General features: G+C 40.0%; 2 protein-coding genes across 8 annotated transcripts; one reads left to right on the forward strand and one right to left on the reverse strand.

Moving 5' to 3' along the window:
- The first annotated feature begins 2,687 nt into the window (after positions 1–2,687).
- Positions 2,688–8,217, forward strand: LOC146323881 (cytochrome P450 2J2-like). The gene is made up of 9 exons (XM_084723028.1): positions 2,688–2,916; positions 3,028–3,190; positions 3,538–3,687; positions 4,447–4,607; positions 4,817–4,993; positions 5,842–5,983; positions 6,111–6,298; positions 7,052–7,193; positions 7,729–8,217. Exons 1-9 carry the CDS (start codon positions 2,713–2,715, stop codon positions 7,908–7,910), a joined length of 1,509 nt encoding a protein of 502 aa, XP_084579154.1. The 5' UTR covers positions 2,688–2,712; the 3' UTR covers positions 7,911–8,217.
- Positions 8,218–9,140: 923 nt separating this feature from the next.
- LOC146323882 (uncharacterized) lies at positions 9,141–26,088 on the reverse strand. Of its 7 annotated transcripts, none has more exons than XM_084723023.1 (23): positions 25,967–26,088; positions 23,769–23,900; positions 23,613–23,682; positions 23,348–23,527; positions 22,477–22,602; positions 22,219–22,359; positions 21,647–21,772; positions 21,265–21,297; positions 20,312–20,434; positions 19,978–20,100; positions 19,703–19,825; positions 18,342–18,464; positions 17,921–18,043; positions 16,012–16,137; positions 15,229–15,357; positions 15,049–15,141; positions 13,463–13,558; positions 13,036–13,131; positions 12,701–12,796; positions 10,632–10,733; positions 10,394–10,499; positions 9,915–10,031; positions 9,141–9,599 (listed from the first exon to the last, which is right to left on the reverse strand). In XM_084723023.1, exons 2-23 carry the CDS (start codon positions 23,895–23,897, stop codon positions 9,521–9,523), a joined length of 2,460 nt encoding a protein of 819 aa, XP_084579149.1. In that variant the 5' UTR covers positions 23,898–23,900; positions 25,967–26,088; the 3' UTR covers positions 9,141–9,520. The 7 variants fall into 7 exon arrangements, with proteins under 7 accessions (XP_084579149.1, XP_084579148.1, XP_084579150.1 ...); XM_084723022.1 differs by having other exon boundaries at positions 25,961–26,088; XM_084723024.1 differs by having other exon boundaries at positions 23,348–23,524; positions 25,942–26,082.
- Between the last annotated feature and the right edge of the window lie 247 nt (positions 26,089–26,335).

Consider the following 26,335-nt stretch of genomic DNA (forward strand, 5'->3'; position numbering starts at 1 on the left):
GAAAGAGGACCTAATCAACAAAATCTGAGCAAGTAGAGATAATCAGGTGGGCAAAATGCTCTGCTGCTGAAATGCTGGATGTTGTTGATATATGGCTTTTGCTTCGTATGGCAGAGTCTTAACCTGCATTTTTAGATGAAGCGACAAACTGTTTACTGACAATGGTTTCCCAAAGTTTTCCCAAGACCATGTAGTAATATTTTTTCAACAGTCATGTTGGTTTTTAAGGCAGTGTCCCAAGAGGTCAGAGGTCATGGGTATTCAATGCTGTTTTGTGGCCTTGCCCCTCACATGCACAGATTTCTCCAGATCTTCTGAATCTTTTAATTAAATTATGGATTGTAGGTGGCGAAATCTCCTAATTCCTTGCAGTTTTGTGTTGAGAAATGTTGTCCACAAACTTCTGGACTATTTGCCCATGCAGTTTTTTACAAAGTGGTGAACCTCTTTTGAGGATGCCTCTTTCATACCCAATTATTATACTACTGGATGAAGATCTCTTTGAGCGTCAGCATTCACGTTTGCCATCTTGGTGTTTTCCTGTCAGAGTCAGCCAGTGGAAGAAATATTTAGAACGTTTACCGAAGTAAAAGTAGCAATTCTAAAGTGTAAGAAAATATTCTGTTACAAATAAAACTGCTTTCAAAATCCTGCTTAAGTGAAAGTACAAAGGTATTAGCATCAAAATACAATTAAAGTTCTAAAAGTAAAAGTACTATGTAGACTTGCTTATTTCATGTGTGTAATTTATATGCATATGTATGGAATATAATTTTGCCTATTGATTGATTAATGTATTCATTGCTTTAATGTTGCCGCTGGTAATGCTGGGGCTAATTTGAAATACTTATTATACACTGCTGGGTAGCTTAATGTATGATAATATCATAACATACTAGCTGATTTATTTTGTAGAAATAATCTAAATCAGCAGAGTAACTAGCCACTAAGATTTAAAGTAGAATATTTGCCTTCAAAATATAGCGGAAGAAGTAGAATGCAGCATAACATGGAAATACTTAAAAAAATTACAAATACATCAAAATCATATGTAAGTACAGTAGACCACCCCTTCATTTCCTTTCACCATGTTTGGAAATCTTTCACCACATCCTTTTTTTAAAAAAAAGTAGTTGTACAACAAACCTCCGGATTTTGCTTCTGTGTTTGTTTATTTGTTTGTTTTGTTTTGTTTTTTTGAGGCTGACTGAACCAAACTGGCTCCATTACTGATAAAAAAGGTCAGATTACAGTTACAATCATCTGGCAGACAGAAATGTAGCAACGCCTGCAAGCTAGTACAGGCAGTCAACTTGAGCTGCACCAGCAATCACATGTGGTATGCCACACTCTCTGCAGTACATACCAAACGCACCCTTCCAATCTGGCAGTCTGATCTGCTTTGCCTCAGCGTCAATGCCTGTACATTCAGCCCCCCCAGCATCCACCTGCAGGGGATCCGACAGGGGCCCAAGATGTTTGCTCATCACTCTACAATATCTCTATGTAAACATAATCTGGAGGGATACGATCATTGCCTTGACACCAAACTCTAACTATGTTCTCCTGCTGCAATAAACATTTTAAAGTGTGAGTTGTCTGACTGAACTGTGGTTTAAGAGTTTCCCCATCAGCCAAAATTATGAAGGACTTTACCACCATCATGTGAGGAAAATTAGTATTACATAAGCTGACTATATGGACATCCCTGCCCATATAGAACTACTTTTGTAACTTTTTAGTTAGAACAGACATCTTAATGTTATAACATGCAATAATATTTGCTTCCATCTTTGTGGCAGCATTTTAAGAAGATGTTTTCCTTCTTTAACATAACAATGTGGTCCATAATTAAAATACTTTTCCCGAGTCTGGTGTGAAAGAACTTAAGTGGTCTGCATAGAGCTCTCCTCTCACCCATACCAAGCACCTTTTGGATGAACTGGAGAGTAAAATATACAAATAAGCCAGGCCTTATTGTACAACATCAGTGCCATGATCTCATGGCTATACTGGAGAAAATCCATGCAGCCAGGTCATATAGGAAGCCCTCCCAGGAGAGTGGAGGCTGTAATAGCAGCATAGAAAGAGATGTTTAACAATCACATTTGGGTCTAATACGAAGAAGTATTTATTATAAATTCAAAAAGACAAGGTGAGAGACAACTGAGGCTCTTGGTGGCTGCTAAAAATGTGTTTATATGAAAATATAAGACAGAAGAATTGCAAATAAAATCAGTTAAAAAGTCCTGCATGATCTTTCCACAGATGAAGAAGATACTGGTAAAGATATGTTTAGAATCCACTGCAAAGCAGAAACAGATTGTAAGAAACAACATTTCCTGTCACTATATGGTTTGGGATGTGGGAAAAATAAGAACACTAAGTTTTAGTATCAGGTAATTAGAATTTGGCTGTCTGTTTGTCTTGTATCTGATTTCACATAACTGTATTCACACCATGGCACAAACTATACTCCTTACTGCTAAGTTCAAATATAGGTTTTACTGTCACTGATTAACAGTGTGTATTATCATTTTTCTATGTACATTATAAAGAGGTCAGAGTCCAGTACAACCTGTACATCTGCTGTGTTGCCAAAAGCAATAACATCAAGCTTCTCTCTCACAGAGAGAAGGCAGACATCACTGCTTCTGGCAGCACAACACCAGGAGAATCAAAGTTAAACAGGCTTAAGCCTATGTTTGCAGGATGGATTCACTCTTTGCTGTTGTTGGATCCTATGTGGACTGGGATGTCAAAAGTCTGCTGCTCTTCATGGCAATTTTCATCCTCACTGCAGATTATATCAAGAACCGTCGGCCAGCCAGCTTCCCTCCAGGACCCTGGGCGTTTCCTATTGTGGGCAACATATTCACTGTGGACTACCAGAGGGCTCATGAGAGTATGACACAGGTAGATCAACAGATGTCAAAAATGTACCATGAAAAATGCAACAGGTCAACTGATAGGACCATTATGTGTTATAAGAAGCCTCATGCTCTCTTCTGTCAATTCCACTCACAGTTAGCAGAGCAATATGGAGATGTGTACAGCCTGCGAATGGGCCAGAAGTGGACAGTGGTGTTAAATAGGTTTGAGGTTCTGAAAGAAGCTCTGGTAACTCAGGGAGACAGTGTAGCAGATCGACCCGACATCCCTCTGCAGCACAGCCTCGCCCGAGGACTAGGTGAGAGGATGAAACACACATGGATACTTCTCCTGTTCTTTTATAATTATAGTTCATTTTTGTGTATTTTTTCAATTGTGCAAAAAATAAAAGGAAATATGGCTATTCGCAGCAGCATTGTGTTTTTTAATTCAACCAACTTAGCCTATTGCACATATGAATTTGAAAATGCTCAATATGACCATTGTGGCCCTTCTAAAAAAGAGATGTATTTTTGCGGTCAAGTTGTACCCCATTTGCACAGTCTGCGTCTCAGTTTTGTCAAATCTTCATGATCCTTCTTCTCTGCTACCTTTTATCTACATCCTGTGTGATTGTTTGTCTACTTTTGTTCTATTTCCCACCAGGTGTAATTATGAGTAATGGGAAGACATGGAAGCAGCAGAGGCGTTTTGCTCTCTCAACTCTCAGATATTTTGGATTTGGCAAGAAATCACTTGAACCTGTCATCTTGGGTGAGTTTGCACATTGTGCAAACAAATTTACCAGCTTTAAAGGTAAGTAGGTAATGCATTTAAAGTGATGCACAATCACAAATAAACAAATGATCATTGAGTTGAGCAAGCATGGTACCCAACCTCGGTGAACTTTCTCCCCTCCTGTTTCCTGTACTTAGATATTCTACATACTATGTTTCTCTGTGTTAGACAGAAACTGCACTTTGAATATGATTTACGTCAATCTTTAGCCTGTTACGTTCCATTTGAACTGGGAAGTCAGAATTTCTGAGCTCCCAGTTGGAAATTTAAACTGGAATGCTCCCTGAAGGTAGATTTTCAAAAACTCACCAACGCTGACCTCAAAATCCAAGATGACTGCCCCTTGCATCAACAGTAGTGAAATCATGTCTTTTGTGTCTTATAAAATCAGTCGTATACAAAATGCTGTCCAACGTCTACCTGGGGACATGTTCTGATGGCAGTTTTATGTGGAAATTCAGGGTAATGTGTGGTTATCAATCACAAAAAAGTTTTTTTTTCTGAATTGTACTAGAACACAGGAGCACTCTATTACATCTGATAGCTAGTCTTAGCAAAACACTAGCTAACTAGCTAGCTACTCTACATCAATTGTTACCAAGCTCGTTAGGTAGTGTTTTGCTAGCATTAGGTCACTTAAGAAAAACTGGAATGGAGAAAGTTGACTGAATTTCCACTGGGTATTGAAACTGATTGACTGTTAATGGACCACAGAGCAAAAAGGAGCTAGACTTATGGATGGTTGATTGACATCTAATTTTCTATTTAATTGTGGAGGTAAGCCATTAGCCCCACACCTCATCCTCAACAGCACTATCTCCAACATCATCTGCTTCCTGGTCTTTGGTCATCGCTTTGAATACGACGATGAGAAGTTCAGGAAACTGATGACTTGGTTTGACCAAAGTATCCAGATTGAATCCTCCATTTGGGCACAGGTATAATATTTTAAAGTTCTTGAAATCTTAATGCTGTACAATTGTTGAATACAATCCTTATTGAGAAACAGTTAATCATGCATGTGAATGGCTCATCGATTTGTAAATGGAATTTCAACATAAAATTGGTATTGAGCCTCACAAATAGAAACCCTTTCACTGAAATGCTTTATTAACACATCATTGTTCCATCCTGCTCTACTCTGCAGCTTTACAACTCATTCCCTCTGCTGATGAGCTGTTTACCTGGGCCACATAAAACAGTACAGCGCATCTGGAATGATATAAAGATCTTCATACAAGAGGAGCTTAAGGAGCACAGAAAAAACTGGGATCCCTCTGACCCAAGAGACTACATCGACTGCTATCTAAATGAGATTCAGACGGTGACTGAGACTATATCCACTTTTGTATTGCTTACACTGTGTTGCCAATGAAGATGCTCAGTGTTCATTTCCTATGAACATCATATCAGCGTGTTTTCCACTTACATCAGAACTTTTACTGGTGATGTGTTGTAATGACACAGCATTTCACTGTGGCACTACCCCTGGCTGGTACCTGGTGAAAAGTGCAAAGATCAGACCAGATGCATCATGCCATGGCCTCTGCCTTTATAGCATGATCTTTTAAGGCCTTATCTCCAACAGCACACATGAAATAAAGCAAAGCCTTTTGAAAGAAATGTCAAAGTACAAGGTCCCATGAAATTTGAAATCAAAGTTACCATCATAAAAGATTATGGCCTCGGCTATAATAGTGCTGACATGTTGACACAGGGCCCTCTGCATGCATGCCTTGTTCTCCCTCTTTTTCAATCTTTGAATAAATCAGTCACAAAAAATGCAGAGGATGAAATGAAGAGTCTCAGCCACAGGTACAAGAAAGAAGCTGTTCTGTAGTCTGGTGGTACAGCAGCAGTTACTTCTGTATCTCTTGCCAGATGGCAGCATGGCGAACAAGTTGTGGCTTGGGTATTGTCTTTTAGTATCCTTATTTCTCCTTTTTTCAGCAATCCTGGGTTAGCTTTGCTCCACTTTTCAACAGTCTGTACACCACACAAGGTGGCTATTGTCTACCTGAATCATTTCCACAGATCCAAACTAAGATCATGGAATAGTCTAAGTTAGTCAGGAGGCCTTGAGACACTCACGGCAATTGCTGACCTTTACCTAAAGTTAAGTTCCCCCTCCCGTTTTGCTGCATATTTTAACGCTTGTTTTTGTGTTCTCAGGGTAACGGCCAGGCTGACAGTACTTTTGATGAGGAAAACCTGATTATTTCTGTCTTCGATTTGTTTGTGGCTGGCTCTGAAACCACATCCACCACCCTGCGCTGGGCTTTCCTCTACATGGCAAAGTACCCTGAGATCCAGGGTAAGAGCACTGACCAAGCTGATGAAGCTCTTTTTTTGTCCTTGATAATGTGTGAAAATGGGTTTATATTTCCCACCTATTGACCTAGATACATCATGTACATCACCTGTTTCCCCCCGTTGCACAGCAAAGGTCCAGGCTGAGATAGACAGAGTGATTGGACAGTCCAGACAGCCGACCATGGATGATCGTGCAAATCTGCCCTACACTAATGCTGTCATCCATGAGGTCCAGAGGATAGGCAACATAGTCCCTCTCAGCCTGCCTCATGTTACCAACAAGGATCTCAAGCTGGGAGGCTACACAGTCCCAAAGGTCAATTCTTAAGTTTTTCTTTCAAGGTCATTATCCTTATTACACTGATTTATCAGTTTCCTAAAATATATGCTAAAACTTTATTTGAAAGGCTGTGCATAGGACTGTCATTTACTATCATAACCATGTCATAACAGCTTAGTGTTTTAACAGTACATTAAACTGTCACATGTGATTGGTTTTGTTATAACTGTGTCATGAAGAATTCAACTAAAGTAGTATATGTACATGTCATAAACATTTAAATGGCATATCATTAAATGGCATGAGGCCAGTTTGATGATAGAGTACGTTACTGAAGTGATTTAGTTTAGTTGTTTAGTTGACTTGGTGCTACAGTAGGCTAACTACTGTCTGCTGTTATCTGTAGCCAGTCTTAGCTAGATAGCACTATTAGCCATCGAGCTAACAGTGCTTGATGACTATGCCTATTTATCCGCCTCAGCCTCAGGTTGCCAGCAGCCAAACCTAACAAGAAAACCACCTTGGTGCTGTACTCTCTTCTGGTCAAACTGGCCACCAGTCTCAGAGGTTGTAGTCTGTCCCAGTCCTGCTGGGATCTCCAGTCCAGCCAGACTCAGCTAGACACTAAATATATTTTATATATACATAATACATACTGTCTAGATTATATTGGAAAATATGGCAACTTAACCAGCAATGTGCATCTATTATATTACACAGACAATGTTAATGTAACAGACATACCATGTTCACATCTTTATGAATTACAATTATGATTACAATCACCAGGGAGTGACAATAGTTCCCAATTTGACCTCGGTGCTGTTTGACAAGAAGGAGTGGGAGACACCCTTCACCTTCAACCCAGGACACTTTCTGAATGAGGAGGGCAACTTTGTGAAGCGAGCTGCTTTCATCCCCTTCTCTGCTGGTGAGGAGCAACACAATCACTTGTTTTATTGTGTTTTTACCTGTTCATACAAGAGCCTGTCCCAGCATACACTGAAAAGGGTGGTGCTCACATAATTGCAAATTGAAAAGACTTTCACTGCCCTGCCATTCCAGTAATAACTGACTGAAAGTATTATCACTGTCAGTATTTATTATGGAGGGCAAGGCTGGTGAATTTTGTAATGGGTTTGCAGAATTGGTCATCTTTTTTGCATCAGGTATGGCCACTGTCTACCAGGAGGGAGGAGTTAAAAAGAGCAGAAGTAGGAAGTGTTCACCAGTACTTTTGCCATACTAGTGGGCATCAGCAGTGCATGACCATGGAAACGTCTGACCGATTTTAAATGAATGAGTTTAATGAACCTCTGATCTTTTGTCTGACCATAAAATTAGGGCTTCCTAGTGAGTTAATTGCCTGTAAAGACCTTACACAGTATTAAGTTAGTTTGACTCCTGGGTCAAAACTGTGTGTTAAAGAAATTTTCAGCGTGTTTCTGTTCATCTTCCTGTCTCAGGTAAGCGGGTGTGTCTCGGGGAGAACCTGGCCAGGATGGAGCTTTTCCTCTTCTTCACCTCCTTCATGCAGCACTTCACCTTCTCCATGCCTGCTGGAGTGAAGCCTGTATTGGACTACCGCTTTGGTGTCACTCTGGCACCATGCCCATATGAAATATGTGCAACATCCCGTTTAGAATAATTCAGACAATAAGAAATACTTCAGAAGTGTCTTTTTTTGTTGTCCCTGCCTCTGATTATGTCGCTGTTTCAGGGTTCAGAGAATACATCAAACTGATATTTGGCTTTAATCATAGATCACATCGCAACAGGCCCATTTCTCTCAGACTGCAAAACTGAAAATGATAGTTTCTTTGCACTTTTTATTTTGTTTAATTGTGTCACCTTTCCGAGTGGGCTCCAAACTGTGGATGTGTTGTGATATTTTTGTTAATCATTTTTTCTCTACAAGGCTGACATGAGTCACATTGCCTACAGCTTACCTTAAAACATTCATTCATGAATCCCAGAGGAATGAAGCCCACTGTGATTTTCAGAATACTAACTGTGGAATTTACGCAGCACCAAAAAGTATTTAAAGATTTCTGTTGCTTTACTTAATAAAGGTGTAAAATGTGATTTATATCTTAACAATGTGTAATCTTACATTTACAAATCTATGTCAGTCATTAGCTAGCTAGACAGCTAGCAATTTGCTAACATCGGCTAACTCAAGATGTGATAAGTATGTATGTGTGTCGCATGACAGCAAAGTTAACTGAGGTACCAGGCTTCCTCAATGGTTACTGAAGCACAGAGCAACAAGGAGTGGGAGGTCTGCTTTGGTCTCCACCGTTCATGATAAATCACCTTAGCTTGAAAAAATGTTTGACTTTCTTCACAAGTTAATTGCTAAGTTAACTATGGCTGTTTGCCATTTAGTGTGAGGCAGGTTAAATGATCTTAATTAGGCTGAAATGCTGCAGAGAGGTACAGAAGTACATGGCAGTTCATTGTGGGTTTGTCACTGTGAGCTCTGTTGTCATCTGATTTCTTAACCAAAACAAGTTTTGGTAGAGCTTTAAAGTCATGCCCAAAAATACTATTTTTATTAACAGTTTTTTCACTTTAACAGCTATGACTAAAAACCTGTACAAATCCAAAGGAAGTTAAAGTAAAGCCATAAGAACATGATATACAATCTATCATGTCAAACTGTAACTATCAGACAAAAGTACACAGCTATTGAAAGTTGTGTGGTAAGATGACCACATTAGCTTTGAGACTGTCCTAACATTCACACAGTTATTTTGGTTTAAAAACTAACATCAACCTCAGAAACGTGTATGTGTGTTTGTGAGACACTTTCTCTTTTTTAGGAACATTCTTTGAAGTCGACTTTACAATTAACAGACTGTAAATACTGACACCATTCCATAAAAAGACATAAAATGTAACATTTACTGACTTTCAGCTGCCATATACAAACATGACAAATAATGAAACCATTGTACATTTCACATAGTAAGGAATATTTCTATTTAAAGATATTTGTCAACATAATAAAAGATCATTGTCACAGATAAAATAAACAGCCTTTATGATACAGCAATGTCCCCTTTTTTAATTCATCCGAGAGGTTTCAAAGGAGTGAAACTGCCCACAGCAGCCTCTCACTAACTCTGTTACATTTCATTTTCTAGTTAATAGTTTGTCTCATTTCAGTTTGTGTGCGCTGCCTCGTGATGTTGCCCAAAATGTTGTCTGCTGGGTGATGTTTCCTCATGAACAGGAGCATCTATACAACATCATTCATCTGCCCTTCCTTGCTGGACACTGGATTTTGTAGCCCACCCTGTAGGCCTGTAGGTACACACGTGCCTGGTTTATCCTGGAAACACAAACACAAAGCAGGCAAAGCTTATTATAACAATTATAATCATACTCTGTTCTAACTTAACCTTTACATTATGTTAAAATTATAGTCCAAAAATGCTACTGTTACACATCTCATTTACCTATGTCATAATGTTTAATCATGAACTATTTACACGTCTATGACATGTTTAATCTATTTAAGTAGCTATTTAAATAAATTCAAACCATTTTATTTTTACTGACATGAAACAGTTGTGTATAAAACTCCACCCACCTGCACCTCCAAACAGAAAACAACTTCAGAGGATGCAATAAGAAATCAGATAACCTGTATTTAGTGCAAAGCTGAACTCCCAGAGGTCCACAGCGGTCCACATAACTCTCCCTAAACGCCTTTCTTACAGCTCGAGCCATACTGACCACCGTGGTGACCACAGGACACGTCCTAGGAAACACACAAACACAAACAGAACGTCCATGAGAATAACAGAATAAATAGTAATAATACTTTTCATGACATGCCCACATACATTTCATCATTTGCAATGAAAGAAATTTTATTCAAAACAAGAGAGATTGACTTTTTGCTAACCAACAAAGGTTAGCATTGCAGTTTTGGCCATCAGTAGCATCCGACCTGAGTTCACACAGGTGTCATTAATAACCAGAATTTCTGAAACTTCCACGTACTCATAAATGTGCTTTAAGGTAAGTAACAGAAAACTAGGAATGAGCAGTAGACTGAGAGCAGATTACAGACATTATGACATTTGTGGGTCTGTTCTTGTTGGTGTTATTCACACTCACAGTTTCTCACAGCGCAGACCTGCAGTCCCTTCTGGACAGGTGCAGGTGTTGTGAGGACTGCAGGTGGCTCCGTGTTGGCAGGGCGGCACACAGGGGGTTGTCACCGCTGAAGACACAGAACATGGCAAGAGTCTCAATGCAAAGTGAAAGCAAAGGCAGGCCTTACACACACACACACACACACACACACACACACACACACACACACACAGACACACACTAACACACATTGACTAACCAGTTTCACAGAGACTTCCAGTAAATCCTTTGGGGCAGCGGCACCTGTTGAGGCCCACACACACTCCACCGTTCTTACAAGGTTTCTGACACTGAACAGGCTCTGAGAGAGACAGAACAGAGAAAAGAGGCATGTACTCAACAGTAATATAACTCCATGGTTTTGACATGGTTAGTTTTGCATTAGGACATCAGTATGACTCAGTACTGATGTCTGAAAAACAGCTGGACTGAGTCTTAAATTGTGATCTTTGGCTTTCTACTGCCACCTCTTGTTGAGTAGTAGTCATTACATGTGAGAGTCACTAGAGGACGCACTTGCAGCAAAGGAGAAAATAAATTGAGCTAGGGCTGCTGGACCAAAGTCTGTCTCTGTGTGATTAATGTTCACTTGTATTTTAAGTCGTAGAAAGACTAAAGAGGCAACGACATGTCCTATTAGTTGTCTAACATGACCATAATAACATAATGACTACTGACTACATGATAAGCACATTGAACATTTATAAGATCTGGTGTAAACTGAGCAGCCTTCTGAAAGATCAGCAAACATTAATTTTCAGATTGTGCTGCTGCTCTTCAGCCTGTCCGCAGCTCCATGACTGGCTGCCTGGAAAGCAGTTCCCAATCTTTCTAATCATGTCATCTACTAGTGACTACAGCTGCAATTAATGGTTATTTTCATCATAGATTAATTTCCCCAATAATTTGTTAATTAAATGCTTGGTTTAAAAACTGTAAGAAAATAGTTCATTAGCTCAAAATGCTTGTTTTGTCTGGACACCAATTCTAAACCAAAAGATATTCAGTTTATTATGTATATTATAAGACAAAGAAAAGCAATGTATTCTCACACTGGGGTTGGAAGCAGCACTTTTGCATTTCTCCTTGAAAAAAATATTTAAAAGGAGGACAAATGTGTTTGCTGATGCAATCATGCTGACCTTTATTTCAGAAAGGTTCAGCTTGGATCCCTTGATATTAGTTGTTTCACCTGCCACTGTTAATGATTGATAAAAAAAAAAAAAATGGGTTGTTGTACTTCTTTCAGCTTTTGAAGGGGGACATGCCAGAAAACATTTGAGAACCTCCGGACAAATCATTTCAGCTCGACTTGTGACTCTTAATAGTTGCAGACAGTTTAACTGAAGAGTAATTTTTTCCCCTCTCAGATGGTTTCAGTTTTTTAAAGAACAGAAGACATGTAAGTATACCATAATTAACTAAAAAAACAGAGAGAAAAAAGTTGTGTAACATAGATAGATATTTCATCCTTGTAATTATCTGATGACCTCTCCAATTTCTGTTGGGACCTGTTGTTTAATGAAGCCATTTTTAGCTCACAGTTGGATGTTTTGAACTCTCCACTCTCAACTAACTAATAACTTTGTGAACCTCTACCTACTGAGAGATAAGGGTTTAAATTCACCAGCCACTAAATATTAAGTCATTATTTTGTGTGTGAAATCTACCAGCCACTTTCATATTTTACCAGCATTTGGCTGATGGATGCTGCCAATTTCCCACCCTGAAGCTTTTACCTCCACAAGGGAGGATTTAGAGCACAGATAGCAGTCAACAATAATAAATGGACAATACATTTTAAAAAAAAAAAATGCATGTTAATTCAAATTATCACTGCTGTCATTGTCATTTATCACCAAAACAATCTACAGAAAGCAGTGAAATGAAGAAGAAGAAAACAGAGAACATCCTGCCTCATTCACAGCTGCTAAAATCCCAAATCCTACTTTGTTTGAAAAGCTCTCATTAGCTGATAGAATAATGTAACATCACATATCAGTTAGTGCCTCCTCTGAGGAGGTAAAACCTTCCTCCTGATAGATGCAAATCCAACTCGCTGTGTGCACAGTGCTGGGAGCCGAGAACAAATTCAGAACAAATTCATCAAAGTTTGGCTCTTTTTTTGCATAAATTAGCAGAAGTAGGGGACAATTTTACTTTGACAATGATTTGTTATTGACAATAATGTTGCTTCATATGTTTAAGTATATTGAAACATGGGTTAAACATGGGTTCTCTATATAAAATGCATTCTGACAGTAATACCTATCTGGCAACGAGCTCCTTGCCATCCGCCAACACACGTACATTTGTTGACATCCACACATCTTCCCCCGTTTTGACAGGCAGGAGTGCACAAGGCTGCAAAACACACACAAATGACACTCGTAGGTAACATGGGGAATCTAAGCATCAGGATTTTTAGATTATATACTTGCTTTTTAGTTTTTCCATTATGGTATAACCCATATTTTACAGGCAGCGCTGCTGAGGAGCATGGGGGCCAGGAGGTAGAAATGACAGTCATCTAGCTGCCCCCCAGGAGTACCTGCATGCCTGCTGTAAATGATGCCAGATGTGCTGGTGGTTTTGTTACTCACGCAAGAGGCACTGGGGGCCGGTGTAGTCAGAGGGACACTGGCAGGTATCAGGCCCCACACAGCGGCCACCGTTAGCACAGGGCAACTCACACACCGCTGAGAAACACACACCGAAAGAGACATGAAGACAATTCAAACCAGGACAAAGGAAAAGAAATTCAGCTATTATCATGTAAGAGAAATCTAGTGTTTCTAACTAGGTTTGTCTTCAAAATACAAAAGAGTGAGACATTATGAAGACAGAAATCTAAAGATAAAGAGCAGTCCTGCAAAGTAAGTAAGACCCATAAAATTAATGTGAGCATCTTGTACTTGCTTATACAACAGTTCTCTTTAGCGCAGCCTATTTTGTTTACTCAACATAATAACTATCCCCCTGTGTTTATAGGGGAATTTTTCATAAATGTCCATGTCACAGGTGATGTACCTGTGTGGCAGCCTGTTCCGGTCCAGCCAGGAGGACACAGACACTTGTTCCAGCGCATACAGGTTCCTCCGTGGGCACACGGTGGGGAGCAGATGGCTGAAATACACAACCATTTCATTACATCCATTTCTGCCAGCAATGTTAGTTTTTGCATTTGCACCATAATGCTGACACCCAGCACTCAATTACAACCAAATATATGGATGATACTGGTGGTTTTTGTCGACAACAGGTCAGACAAATTAAATCTGCAGGTTTGAAAGAGAACTTTGGCAATAAACACTGGGCATCATGCATGTGTGTTTTCTTATTTTCTCTTATATTTGTTCTTACACAAAACAGTAAGAGGAAAATAAGAAAATATTAAATGGGATTCATGAAGCGTGCTCTAACAGCCAAGCCTGTTCTTACCCATTGAGTATATTGATGAATCACATTTCATCTTTTTTCATTTCAAAATTTTAATAAGACGATAAACCCCTTGAGATGCACCATCTCATTTTCAAGGGGGTCCTCAGGCACAAAATGTGGGCATTAACAAACTTTTTTTTTTTTTAAAAAAGCAAGTCAATAAATAGATAAATAATAGAAATGATATGATAGATAATCCAGCAACACACAAAAAACAACATCATATCATCATATCAACAAGGATATGCACAAAAGGGCCCTCCCATAATCCCAAACCACTCTTACTACATCTGTTAGAAGTGTCATCTGAATAAAAAAGAACAGGAAATTAAATAAATAAATAGACCAGATAACATTGTACCAGAATACTGAGTACACTTATGAGCTAAAACTTCTTAAAGTGATCTTAATTTGGATGTTTCTGCTAGGAAGTTTGCAATTAGCATACAGAAACATCTCAATAAATCTATATAAGGACAACAGACACAAGCGGGGTGTGTGCAAACCACAAACCAATTAGCAAATGACATTTGACAGGTAACATTAAAAAAAAGAAGTAAAAAAGGAACTGACCTATGCCACCAAAGGATGCAGCAAAAAGACAAAAAAAAACTTTTTTAACAGACATGAAGCATCATGGGAGAGGTTTCTCAGCCAGGCTGTGCACCAAATCTTAAAATGTTCACACGTACAATTTAAGATCAAATGTGTTCATACAAACAATTCCTGCATGAAGCCCATTGTGTCTGCAGGATGGCAGCACTATAAAGAACATCCATGAACTGCAATAGATTACACAGTTATCACAATGTAACATGTGAATCGATAGATTAGACTCTCAGCTTTTCAGTCATTGTAGTCGTTTTCAAAGGGACTGGCCTGGTAATAATCTAAATACATTACATTTCAGGATACACTGCAGGTTATAGTGTTCCTCTACTGTCTCCCTGTTCGTGATCACATACTGGATAAACTAGAGTTTCAACACTGCTGCTCGTAGTGTATTGTGTGTCTATTTATCTGTAGGTAAGAATGATCTTTTATATCTGCAATCCTGTCATGTCATGGCTAATACTACCAGAACTGATTTAGTTGTTCATATATCTAAATGGCAAATTACGGTGATAATAACAATTACATATATGTTATCTATGTACAGTAGTGCAGACTTGTACCTGAGCATCCGAGTCCAGGGTAGCCTGGAGGACAGTCACAGCTGTCTGGGGCCACACACACTCCATAGTTGTGACAGGGAGGGTCACACACAGCTGGAAAGGGAGAATAAAACAGTTCCTTTTGCTAACACTGCTCTCTACAATGATCAATGTATTATATCGACTCAATACTGGACTCACGCTGGCACTTGCTGATGTCATCAGTTCGTACTTTATAGCCCTCCCTGCAGGTGCAGTTGAACCCACCAGGATGGTTCAGGCAGAGCTGCTCACAGCCTCCATTTGTGAAGTCCCCACACTCATTCACGTCTAATGGCAAAAGACGGTGGGACAGTTAACAGGTGGACGATTCAATACAGCAAAAACAATCAATTAAAACAGACTGTTCATTTCCTCTTGGGCTGAGTGACCGGGAAAACTTGGCGGGTGCACCGGCAACAAGCTTATCATCCAAGAAAATTTGGCGACAGCTAATCCGTTTAGAGTCGTCAACCATTAGCAACTAATTAAATTCCTGCACTTCCTTTTCCCCAGGTGATGTGATTTCTTTTTATGAATGCCTCCAGCCTGGCAAGTGCAACATGGGTGAGAAGTTTATTGCAGCCATTTAAACCTTTTTACTGTTTCAACCCAAAAGACTAAACCAATAAATGTTTACAAAATGATGCCTGGGTGATGCTTGTGTGGTTGTTTCAACAGATGGTGAAGTCCGAAGAAATTCAATTGAGTTTTTTTTTTTTTTAACATTATATGTACCTAAAATTTTTAAAAATTTCATCAAACTTTGCTGCGACTCATATTAAATGACATAAACTGTTCCTAAAATCCCTTTAATATATAGTGAAATATAAAAAAATAAACAGCTTAATTTCTGTCAAAACTCTTCACAGCCGTATCGTCCAATCAGAGCTCACAGTGTCGCCAGAGCAGAGCGACTCATGAGGAGTAAGAATGAAGTCTCACCCACACAGCTCCTCAGGTCCTCGCCCAACTTCCAGCCACCTCGACAGCTACACTGAACGTGGCCTTCAGTCCTCACAGTACATATGTGGTCACAACCACCATTTCTCAGCTTGCAAGATGAAACATCTGTTCAAGTGAAAAAAGAATTATTATAACACTGAACAGTTACAAATTATTATTCAAGCAGAAAATACCTCAAACTCCCTAATTCCCGGTTCTAGATTGTTAAATTTTCTGCTATTCTCTCACTTATTTATATCAGTCATTTATAATTCCTAAGCCAGTTTTGGTACTGAATGACAGATGAAAATCAAGAAAATTGATTTGTGGTTGAAACACAGCAGAAATACAGTGAAAGCACAGAGAAAGAAGTGAAAATAAAAGTAAAAACAGAACAATAAAATGCATGCATGCATACAAAGTTCAAAATAGAGCACACAACCACTATTTGGCTATTCACAGCTGCCCCCCTTAGTTTAGCTATAAAGAGCAACAAACCAGTATATAAGCCAAGAGGATGTCGTGGATGAACGGGTCAGGCACTAGACTTTCCTTCAGGACACTGGGGTTTGAGTCCAAACTTCATTATGAGTCTAGTGTGAACTAAACAAAAAGTTTAGGATTCAAATTGGGAGGAGATAACAACCAAAGAGGGGTAACGCATCCTTCTATCCTTTAAGATTTTTTCCCCCCTTCCTTATCAACGGTCTAATTACCAAGAAGTTGTTTACCTAATTATTTTGACAAGTTGATGAATTATTCATGAACTTAAGTTTGATTGTTTAGTTAACTTGTGTCTGAGCCTCTTAATTTTTGAATTCATCTTTCCCAAATGGTTTGTAATCAAACCTGTATTATTGCTTTCAGTTGCGGGGTTGAAGAGAACAACTGAGAGAAAGGTCTGTGAATAATACAAACTTTGATGTATACATGGATTTAACATTGTATGGATCTGATGGTGAATGGCAAGGAAGAACTGCAGGGGTCTGAAGCGTATATTGAGTTATCTTTTTCTACTTATTTTGTTTATTCCATTCTTTGCTATTCACCTTGGCTACATGTCAAAATGGTACTTTGCATTTTTAAAAAATTAAGTATTATTTTCAGTTTTTAACTATTATTTTCAGCTTTAAGTCACAGTTAGGTTCGATTTATGCCACAAAACTACTTAGTTGGGTTTAGGAAAAGATCATAGTTTGTTTTGTAAATAGCATTGTTGGTTAGCGAAACCTTGATGCTTGTTTCTGCCATGCTAGCTTATATAGACCCCAGTGTAAATGGCCACTATTCCATGCTGGGTGTAAATAGCATTTGCCTGATAATAAGAGAGATATAGAGGGTATACACAAGAACTGTAATACAAGTCCTAAAGTATAAAAGATTGCATGAATATCTATTCTGTGTTATAAGAGTGCTGCATTTGGTCATTTTTTTTAACTGTGGTATCTGCACTACAGTGAGAAAACAAAAATTTAAGTGGTAATGGCTGGTTCACACTGTTGTTTTTCACTTAAGAGTCCATATCAACAACTCTGGCTGCAGCCAAAGTTCAGCTTGAGATTCAGAGGCTTGCCTATTAAAACAAATAAACAGTGAAAATGATGTGTCGCCAGTCATATCTACATTATAATCACTAAAATCACACCTTTTTATTTTTAACGAAAATAACGATTCTTCTTTCTCTCTCCCTCTCCTCTCACTCCCTGGTTACAGCTCTAGTCTTCTCTTCAAAATTCTTCTGGAAACTCAAACAGATTGGGCTGGCAGCAGCAGGCACACTGCAGCTCAGTGAAGCAGCAGTAACACATCGATACATGCTGGCAGCGTGAACCAGCTGTTCACGAGAAAACAGTCTGGCTTGTTATCAGACAGGACAAAAATAATGTGACGTCAAGATGAGAAAACTTACTGCTGCAGGTGAGGTTGTCTGTGTCCAGCAGCAGAGGATGAGGGCAGTGACAAGTGTGTCCTCCTGGAGAGTTGCTGCACATGTGAGAGCAGCCGCCGTTCTGAAGCTTACATTCATCAATGTCTGAGCACACACACAGACACACACAGACACACATAAAGACACACACACAAAGTAAAAAACTTCTTCTCCTAACTGAATCTGACTTTCTCATCTCACTAATCCTATAAAATGTACCTTTAGGACACGCACTTATGTCCAGGCTGAAAAGATGCACACATACACACACACAAACTGACAAACTGAGAAAGTGACACAACATATTCATGGAAGTTTATGTCTGAAAATCTGCCTGTTTAAATGACTGAAATGAGCAGGTAAACAGCAGTGAGAAGTGACAGAGTGTCTGGGAGTGACTGACCCACACAGGTGTGGCCATCAATGTGCAGCTGGTAGCCGGGCCTGCAGGAGCACTGGAAAGATCCCCGAGTGTTGACGCAAATGTGCTCACAGGTCCCATTTAGAGCCGAGCACTCATCCACATCTGGAGGATCAGAGACACTTCAGTTGATGCTTTTGTTAATGGAAAAGCACGACTCCATGTAAGGGCTCATTCAGTTTTTAGTCAAACTGTTTAAAATTCATTTTAGCGCTTGATTCAACAAGCTTGAAGAGCCAGGTGAGAAGGGTCTGCAGCAGAGGACGAGCTTAGACTGTCGTTGGCTTCTGAGGATGATGTACGGGCTCAGACTGTGACGATCCCTTTGATACCCTCTACTGAGTAGCTACAGGATGATATGAAACTCCCACCACTCCCAGATTAGCAACTACAGCTCATTTTGTGAGCAGAATCACAGTCTGTAAATTTGATGACGATGATTTTGAACTACTGTGCCGTCACGTAGCCCACAAGACACTAAACCCATAGTTGCTTCCTATGGGCAGGCAGGTGTCCTTCATGGAAGCTCCACTGCCACTGATGTGTAAGTTAGGACTGAATTATATGAAAAAAAAAATCATATTGTGAGCACTGCAATTTGACAGATGCTTTGACTGCTATATGAGTTATGGTTTTAGAGGGAATGGTCATTTTTGTATTTCATGTTCACTGAAAAAATATAAAAATGTACCAAACAATCATGTTCCCTTACATCTAGAGAAAATGATTTGTAGGCTGTGGCATCTCTGTAGTACCAAAGGCTTAATTTATAATGGTATGTAGTGGTGGAAAGTAACTAAGTAACTTTACTCAAGCACTGTACTTGAGTACAATTTTGAGGTAATTGTTATTTAGTATTTCTATTTTGTGCTACTTTATAATTTATAGTACTCCACAACATTTCAGATGGAAATACTGTACTTTTACATTCAAAATACAGGCTGGTGTAGTTTGGCCTCACTTTCATGTCTCAGACGTCTGTAAGTTGTTGAGGACTTTTCTGCTCTAAACTTTCCAGATGGTCGTTCGAATCCCAGAAAATTAAAATTATCTAATATTTCACTAAAAACCTAACATTAGAGGAAAAGTACAATATTAATGGAAAATTGTATAGCAGAACTTTGTTTTCCCTTCTCTCCTCTCTTATTAATCATCTCATGACCCCTGAGATCTATCTTGTGATCGTGATGAGGAGGCCAACCCCTATAGTTTGGAGAGCATAATATAGATATAATAGACAAAATAGAATAATGAGTAGTTAACCCCCTTTAAGTGTGAAGCAAGGGCCCAGGATAAAGTCATGTTGTCTGAGGGGATCACCCTACTCTCCAGCTGTGTTTTACCTGTGCAGTTGTGTCCGTCGTGGTCCAGCTGGAAGCCAGAGGCACACTGGCAGCTGTATCCTCCTGCCTCGTTGGAGCAGTTGTGTTCACAGTGACCGTTGTTCACAGCGCACTCATCAACGTCTGCAAACAAGGACAATGCTAGAGGACTGGTGTCTGCTGAGTGCTGTGTGCCCGAGTGCTGCTGGCGCACACAAATTCTGACACAAGTATCATAGACGAACACTTAGTGACACTGAACATCACATGCAACACACACCAACCAACAAACCCACCAAAACAAGAGTGCCCGTCTCCATTGAAGCCCTGGTAGCACTGGCAGAAATAAGAGCCAATGATGTTGCCGCAACGAGCGTTGGTGTCACACCCGTGTCCACCTGTTGCACACTCATTCTCATCTGTATAAAAAGAGAGCACATACAGATTTAAAAAAAAAAAAACAGATCCAAAACTCAGTTCAGTTCCAATCAGTTAACATTATTCTGCCACTTGGGATAATTTTAATGGAAGGCATAACAGCAGACATTAAAACACGCGCACACAGGGAAGGTGACCCCGTCCACATGAAACACAGTTTTCCATGGAGGGACGTCAGCACTAATTGCTTACCTTCGCAGTGTGTGCCGTTTCCCCGGTAACCTGGTCGACAAACACACTTGTAGCTCCCAAGCGTGTTCTCACACACACCCTGACCATCACACACTGCAGGACTCTCCGCACATTCATCCACATCTGGGACAGAGATGAGGGACAGAGACAAAGAATGGTACCTACGTATAGTATACAACTTTTTCATTCAGTAATTTTTCTGACATAATTCCCAATAAAAAGTTTTATTGATTATTAAAACCAATTGTTGTCTGTGCAATGAACCAAACTAATTTGACTGCAAAAATCATTTTCACATCACTAAACACCAATCAAGTGTTTATTCGGCGTAAGTAATTTTAATATTTTGCCCCGTAGCTAAGCTGTTGTATTAATTTGAGATAATATTTTCTTTTCCAGATCTTCAGTTTCCCTCTGTCCATCTCTACGTCCGTTACTTTCCTGTAGGAGTTTTTAAAGAAATGGTGAGAGACCATTCTTAAGCAGTTGAAAAAACTCTCCTTTCTTGTTTCCTGTACTTAGATATGCTTTGTGCTAGACTCATCTATGTTGAAAAGAAAACCACATTTTGAAAATGGTTACAGGATGTTGTTGGGGGAGCTGTAAACATATATTCTTAAATTAGCTAAATTTAACAAAACCCAAGATAAATAGCTACATAATCTACATCGATCATTAGCTGGCTGGTTTTTAGATTTTCCTATTTCTTTTTTTCTGAAAATTGGTCATTGTTTTGATTACATAACCTATTGAAGAATTATCAGTATTAGTATCGACATCAATAAACTTGTTTGCCAAAAAAGTTTGGTATGGTGGGCAAAAACATATTTATGAATATATCATCTTCAATTTCTGCCATATTTGGCCATTAGATCCCCTTAAATCTCACACACTGGATGTTTAAACCCTTAAAAAGCAAGCAGCACAAGCTAAGCGTGGAAAGCACATCATACCTTGACAAACGGTGTAGTCTGGACACACAGGACCTGAGACCAGAAGCGCAAAAGTGTCACAGAAAAAAGAATGGAGGTGTACAAAAATAAAGAAAGCAAACAGAGTATTGGGAACATTTTAGTGGACAAGAGAGAAAATTTGACCTTAAATGAGAGAAGAGGAGAAAGAGGGGAGACTGGGAACCAAAAACAAAGAGTGACAAAGCAGGCAGGCAGCAAAGCAGCACATTTAAGCTCTCGATTCCTGCAAAGCCTTCCTTCCTGTCAGCAGGACTTATTAAGTCTGGGGCAACTCAAGCGAAACATGAGGAAACTCACAACGCCAGATCAAATCTGGACATGAGTCTAATCCAGCTGGGGTGGAGCTTAACGACAGACTTACCAACGCAGGCGGGGGCTTCTGCTCTGAAGCCCGGCTGGCACTGGCACACAAAGCTGCCGGGAGTGTTCACACATACGTTTCCCAGCTCACGGCGACACTGCTCCTCGAAGCTGCACTCATCTACATCTATAGAGGAGAAACCAAGGACTATAAACACAGGATGTTTTTATTTGACAGCCTTGTATGGATTATACAGTGTGGAAATGTTTGCAACGTAGCGTTTTAATCTGTGTTTTGAAATAAATATGTCAAAATATGTTTTTTGTATATTACAGCCTGTTTACACATGGTATTAATATGGGTCCTAAATGATCTGATCACAAGTGCACAGCTCTAAGTACAAGTGTGAATGCACCCAAGACACACTGAGGGACATACTTGAGATCTGAGACCACATTCAGAGGTGGTCAGGGCTGCATGTGACCACATTCTTTCAGTGTTTGGGATTCTCTTACCTGCCAAGGTCTAAGCAGCAGATTTACACATGCTAGACAAAATCTTCTGAACATATATTGTTAACTGTACATCCACATGCCACAGTCATACACAGCAGGTATCGACATGAGCCTCACCTACACAACTTTGACCATTTAGAGCCATGACATATCCTGTGGGGCACGAGCAGGTGAAGGAGCCGGGGCTGTTTCTGCATTCAGCATCACCCTGACAGGCCTGCAAGCCCGTCACTGCAGCCAGAGCGCACTCGTCAATATCTGTAATAAGGCAACATATGCATCATAACTATACTATATCGGCTGATTGGTACAAAAAATGGCCCTTTCAACATGCTCTCACACACTCCTCTCTCACACACACAGATGTTGACGAACCCTGGCACCCTCCAGTGCCCATCATGTAACCACGGAGACAGCTACACGAGTAAGACCCGGGGGTATTAGTGCAGCTGGCATGGAGACCGCATGGTCCAGGGGGCTCTCCTTCACACTCATCAACATCTGTTGAGTAGAGAGAAGATAAGCAGCAGGCAGGCAGCACCGTGGCTTAGTTGTTAGCATTGTCATAACAACAAGTCCTGGGTTTGAATCCCGGCTGGGACACAGTCTTTCTGTGTCCCACTATCTAAAACATGTATGATAGGTTCATTATCCTGCCAGGGCCTTTGATTGCAAGCAAACAAAATCATGAGCTAAATAGATTCATGTGGTTACCAGGCTGCTTAATGAGAGACTGGCTTAGAACTGGAGAAAAGGATAATTTAACTTAATATGTTGCATCTAACTGACATCACTGTATGCAAATAAGCATCTAAAACAGGTTCTGCTGTCAAGGTGCTACATGTGGTGTATTGATGGACAATAGTCAGTTTGGCATTAAAATATCAAATACATAATTGTTGTAGAGGAAGTAGATCATAGTTGAGGCAAGTGGTATCCTTTTTGGAAACTGGTCCTGCTGCTTTCTCCAAATTAAGACCACAATTTCCAAGAAAGCCCTGATATCAAGGGAAAGTTTTACTGTAGATTATAAACATGTTGGAACTAACTTCTCATTTGCTCTTTTACTTATTGCACCATCTCTCACTGAGAGAAACTGAATATTGTGTTTTGTTTGGCTGTGTAATGCAGAGTGATTAAAGTTATGTCCCAAACCGAATCCAGCACTGATGTATTGGTGATGCAATAATAAACACAGGACCTTCAATGAAGCACTAGTTTGGTTACTGATTCTGCCCCATCTCACCTATACACCCCACATCTGCCCCCAGAGTGAAGCCCACAGGGCAGGTACAGTTGTCACCGTTCTTCACCGTGCCAGATGGACACCCACAGCCAGTGCCGTTCTCCAGCATCACCTGGTTTCCTGGACATCGGGGAGCAGGACTGGAGCTAGGGGAAACTGTGCTAGTCAAGGGAGCGACTGCTAATGTAAAAACAAAAAAGGGCAATTTTAGGAGAAACTAAAAGCCAATTTAGAAAAGAAGCACAATAAAAGCCAAAAAACTCACATGTGGTAGCTGGTGTCTGGCTTGCTGTTGATTCACTGAGATTACCGATTGTGTTTTCCATCACTTGAGTCTAAAACAGGAGAAACAAGGAGTTTGATTCAAGCCATCGCGTCCATCAAAAACAAATCAAACATGGAAAAACTCAGAGTCACTTGCCTGGCTCCTGGTGAGCTCTCCCTCTGTGTATTTCAGGACTTCATTTTCATTTTCCTCCAGGCTGCTCAGAGGTTCAGCCACAGACAAAACCAGCAGCAGGGCTGACAGGAGAGTCCAGAGGTGAGTCATCACCTGAGAGTGTGTGTGCAGAGAGGAGGAGGAGGTGTGTTTACTGAGTGTAATAATGTAGAGTAGAGCCAGACAGGAATGTTCTCAGCCAGATATCGGCTTATCACAGCTATATTGATCTGTATTGGTATCAAAGCATATGTTGATATATGACAACTTAAGCGCATAATGCAGATTTCTTTTGTTTGTTTGTTTTAGAGGCCACATTTTATGCATTATGCAAGTTTTGTAGGAAGAGCTGATTTCATAGCAACTTTTTTTTTTAAAGATTACTTTTGGGCTTTTGCCTTTAATCATAGTGACAGCTGAAGACATGACAGGAAAGGGGGGGGTGAAGAGAGAGGGGATTACGCAGCAAATGGGCCACAGGCGGGAGTCAAACCGGCAGAGGACTGACAGCCTCAGTACATGGGACACACGCCCTACCAACTGGACGCCCCTGATTTCATAGCAGCTTTATTCCTGCAGTTAGAAAACAACACGCAGCCTGCAGCCTTGCTTAACTGACAAACAGAAACCTGCTCTTTACATTTACTGCCAGTCTGACAACCTCACTGATCACTTTTCCTCCGCCTGCCACTCACTCTCTCGTGTTCGCTCAGTTAAAGTTACACGCTACTCCGAACAAATCAGAGTGCTGCTGTCTTTGCTGCCTCAACTTTATCAATTACTGGGTCTAAACCCCAAATAGTCCCATACGGAGGCAGAGGCATTTTCCTGTAGTAGCTACACCTGAAACTTTATCCCCTAGACGCCATGTTTCCCATCCACCAGTAGAGAGACTGACCTATGGTGGCTGGTGTTGCACACTGCAATACATCACCTCAACACAGCATCTCCAAGTTTAACCCTCATGATGTCCTGGGGTTATTTTGGACCCCAAACGAAAACTTTTTCTGTCATAATATGCTTGTTTTTTCATCAAATGGTCTGAAAATAATGGGGGTTGTTTAATACTATGATCTTCACAGCTAAAATAAATTTGAAGTAATTTGATTGAATTATGAGTGTTTTTTAATATAGTAACGTTCGATGTCCTCTGGGGTCCAAAAATACCCCACAGCAAAAGGGGTGCAAAGGGGCAAATTGTCATGCCATACTTTTATTCAATTATTCAGAATTTCAGTTTTGTGAAAATCAAACAATAGCTATTATTTCATATAAATAAGCTATGAATTACAAAAAAAATTAAATTTGTATTAATAGGTTGGTCCGAAGTTGAATAAAAAGATGAAACACAAATTTGTGTGACAATGTTATGTTTTGTGCTTTTTAACAGTCAAACCAGTTGGGGTCCAAATGGACCCCAGAGGACAATGAATGTTACTCTGTCGGGAGGACATTATGAGGGTTAATAGAAAGAGAAGTGCCTGCCTCGACAGTATCGAAAATCATACTGTTGCGTTGTCTTAATACCTTGGTACACTGTAATACTACTGCCCCAGCCTACTATATAGATCTATTTCTGTTTTTTGATTCATAGTTATTGATAATTATTTTTTTTTAAAAATACCGTACTTCTGGGTTCTGGATTTTTTCAAAATATATATAAGAAAATCATCTGAAATATCAATATCTGATTTTATTTTACTCCCTAATATCAGTGTCTGTCCTGGCCCCAAAAATCCACCACCAGTCTGGCTCTACTGTTAAGCGCATGTGAGAATGACTATAAGAGGTGTATGATCTAACAGTGAAATTACACTCATGAATTGTTTGCAGCCACTCAGTGCATGTCTAGGCAGGCAAAACAACACGGGGGTAAGAGCAGCCTGTTATTAAGTTAACATCAACCCCCTGGGCTGTCTGCAAAGAACAAAAGAGTTTCTGAAAAGCTAAAGCAGCTGCATTATCGCTGCATGTTTAACACACAGTCAGCTGAAGTTTGTGTGAAGTTAATCTATGAAAAGCCGCGATTTTTAAGGGAAAACATTTGCGAGAAGAAACTCTGGAAAACCACAAAGACTGCTGAGGGACTAACTTCTGTAATGATGCGATACACAAGCTGAGTAAACATGTAACAAACTCGTTTCAGTCGACTTACCCGGATTAATTTTACTCACACTTACAAAGCGGGAGACAGACAGAGGCAGCGAGTTATCCAGATGTCAGAATGAGTTAGTTATCTTCTCCAGATGTGGACTCGTGCAGCCGCCAGCCAGCTCTGTGTCAGTGTGTGTGTGTGTGGTGGTGGGGGGGGGCTGTACTACACTACTCCACAGCAGTGACTCCACATCCTGTCCACAAATCTGCACTTCCCATTCCTCAAATCCCAAAGCAGGCAGGCCCTGCTGCAGGACGCCCCTTCACTGAACCCTGACACGGAGGTCATAAACCAGTCAGGAGGAGGCTCGGCCAGCCATGGAAGGTCACAGGGACTTCATAAACAACTTTATTAAAGGATAACACTGGAGTGTGTAAAAGCCTACATCTCAATG

Source organism: Lutjanus erythropterus, chromosome 7 (genome assembly GCF_056507025.1).
Source record: "Lutjanus erythropterus isolate fLutEry1 chromosome 7, fLutEry1.hap2, whole genome shotgun sequence".
In the NCBI taxonomy this organism is placed as follows: domain Eukaryota; kingdom Metazoa; phylum Chordata; class Actinopteri; order Lutjaniformes; family Lutjanidae; genus Lutjanus; species Lutjanus erythropterus.

Bases quoted from the DNA above. Each gene is read 5' to 3' on its own strand.
- LOC146323881 (XM_084723028.1), top strand. From the start codon at position 2,713: ATGGATTCACTCTTTGCTGTTGTTGGATCCTATGTGGACTGGGATGTC. The intron at 4,608-4,816 runs GTATAATATTTT...TCTACTCTGCAG, and splicing joins AATCCTCCATTTGGGCACAG to CTTTACAACTCATTCCCTCT. The intron at 6,299-7,051 runs GTCAATTCTTAA...TACAATCACCAG, and splicing joins GAGGCTACACAGTCCCAAAG to GGAGTGACAATAGTTCCCAA.
- LOC146323882 (XM_084723023.1), bottom strand. From the start codon at position 23,897: ATGACTCACCTCTGGACTCTCCTGTCAGCCCTGCTGCTGGTTTTGTCT. The intron at 16,138-17,920 runs GTAAGTTTTCTC...TCACTTGAACAG, and splicing joins AGACAACCTCACCTGCAGCA to ATGTTTCATCTTGCAAGCTG. The intron at 10,500-10,631 runs GTTAGTCAATGT...CTGTGTCTTCAG, and splicing joins TGGAAGTCTCTGTGAAACTG to CGGTGACAACCCCCTGTGTG.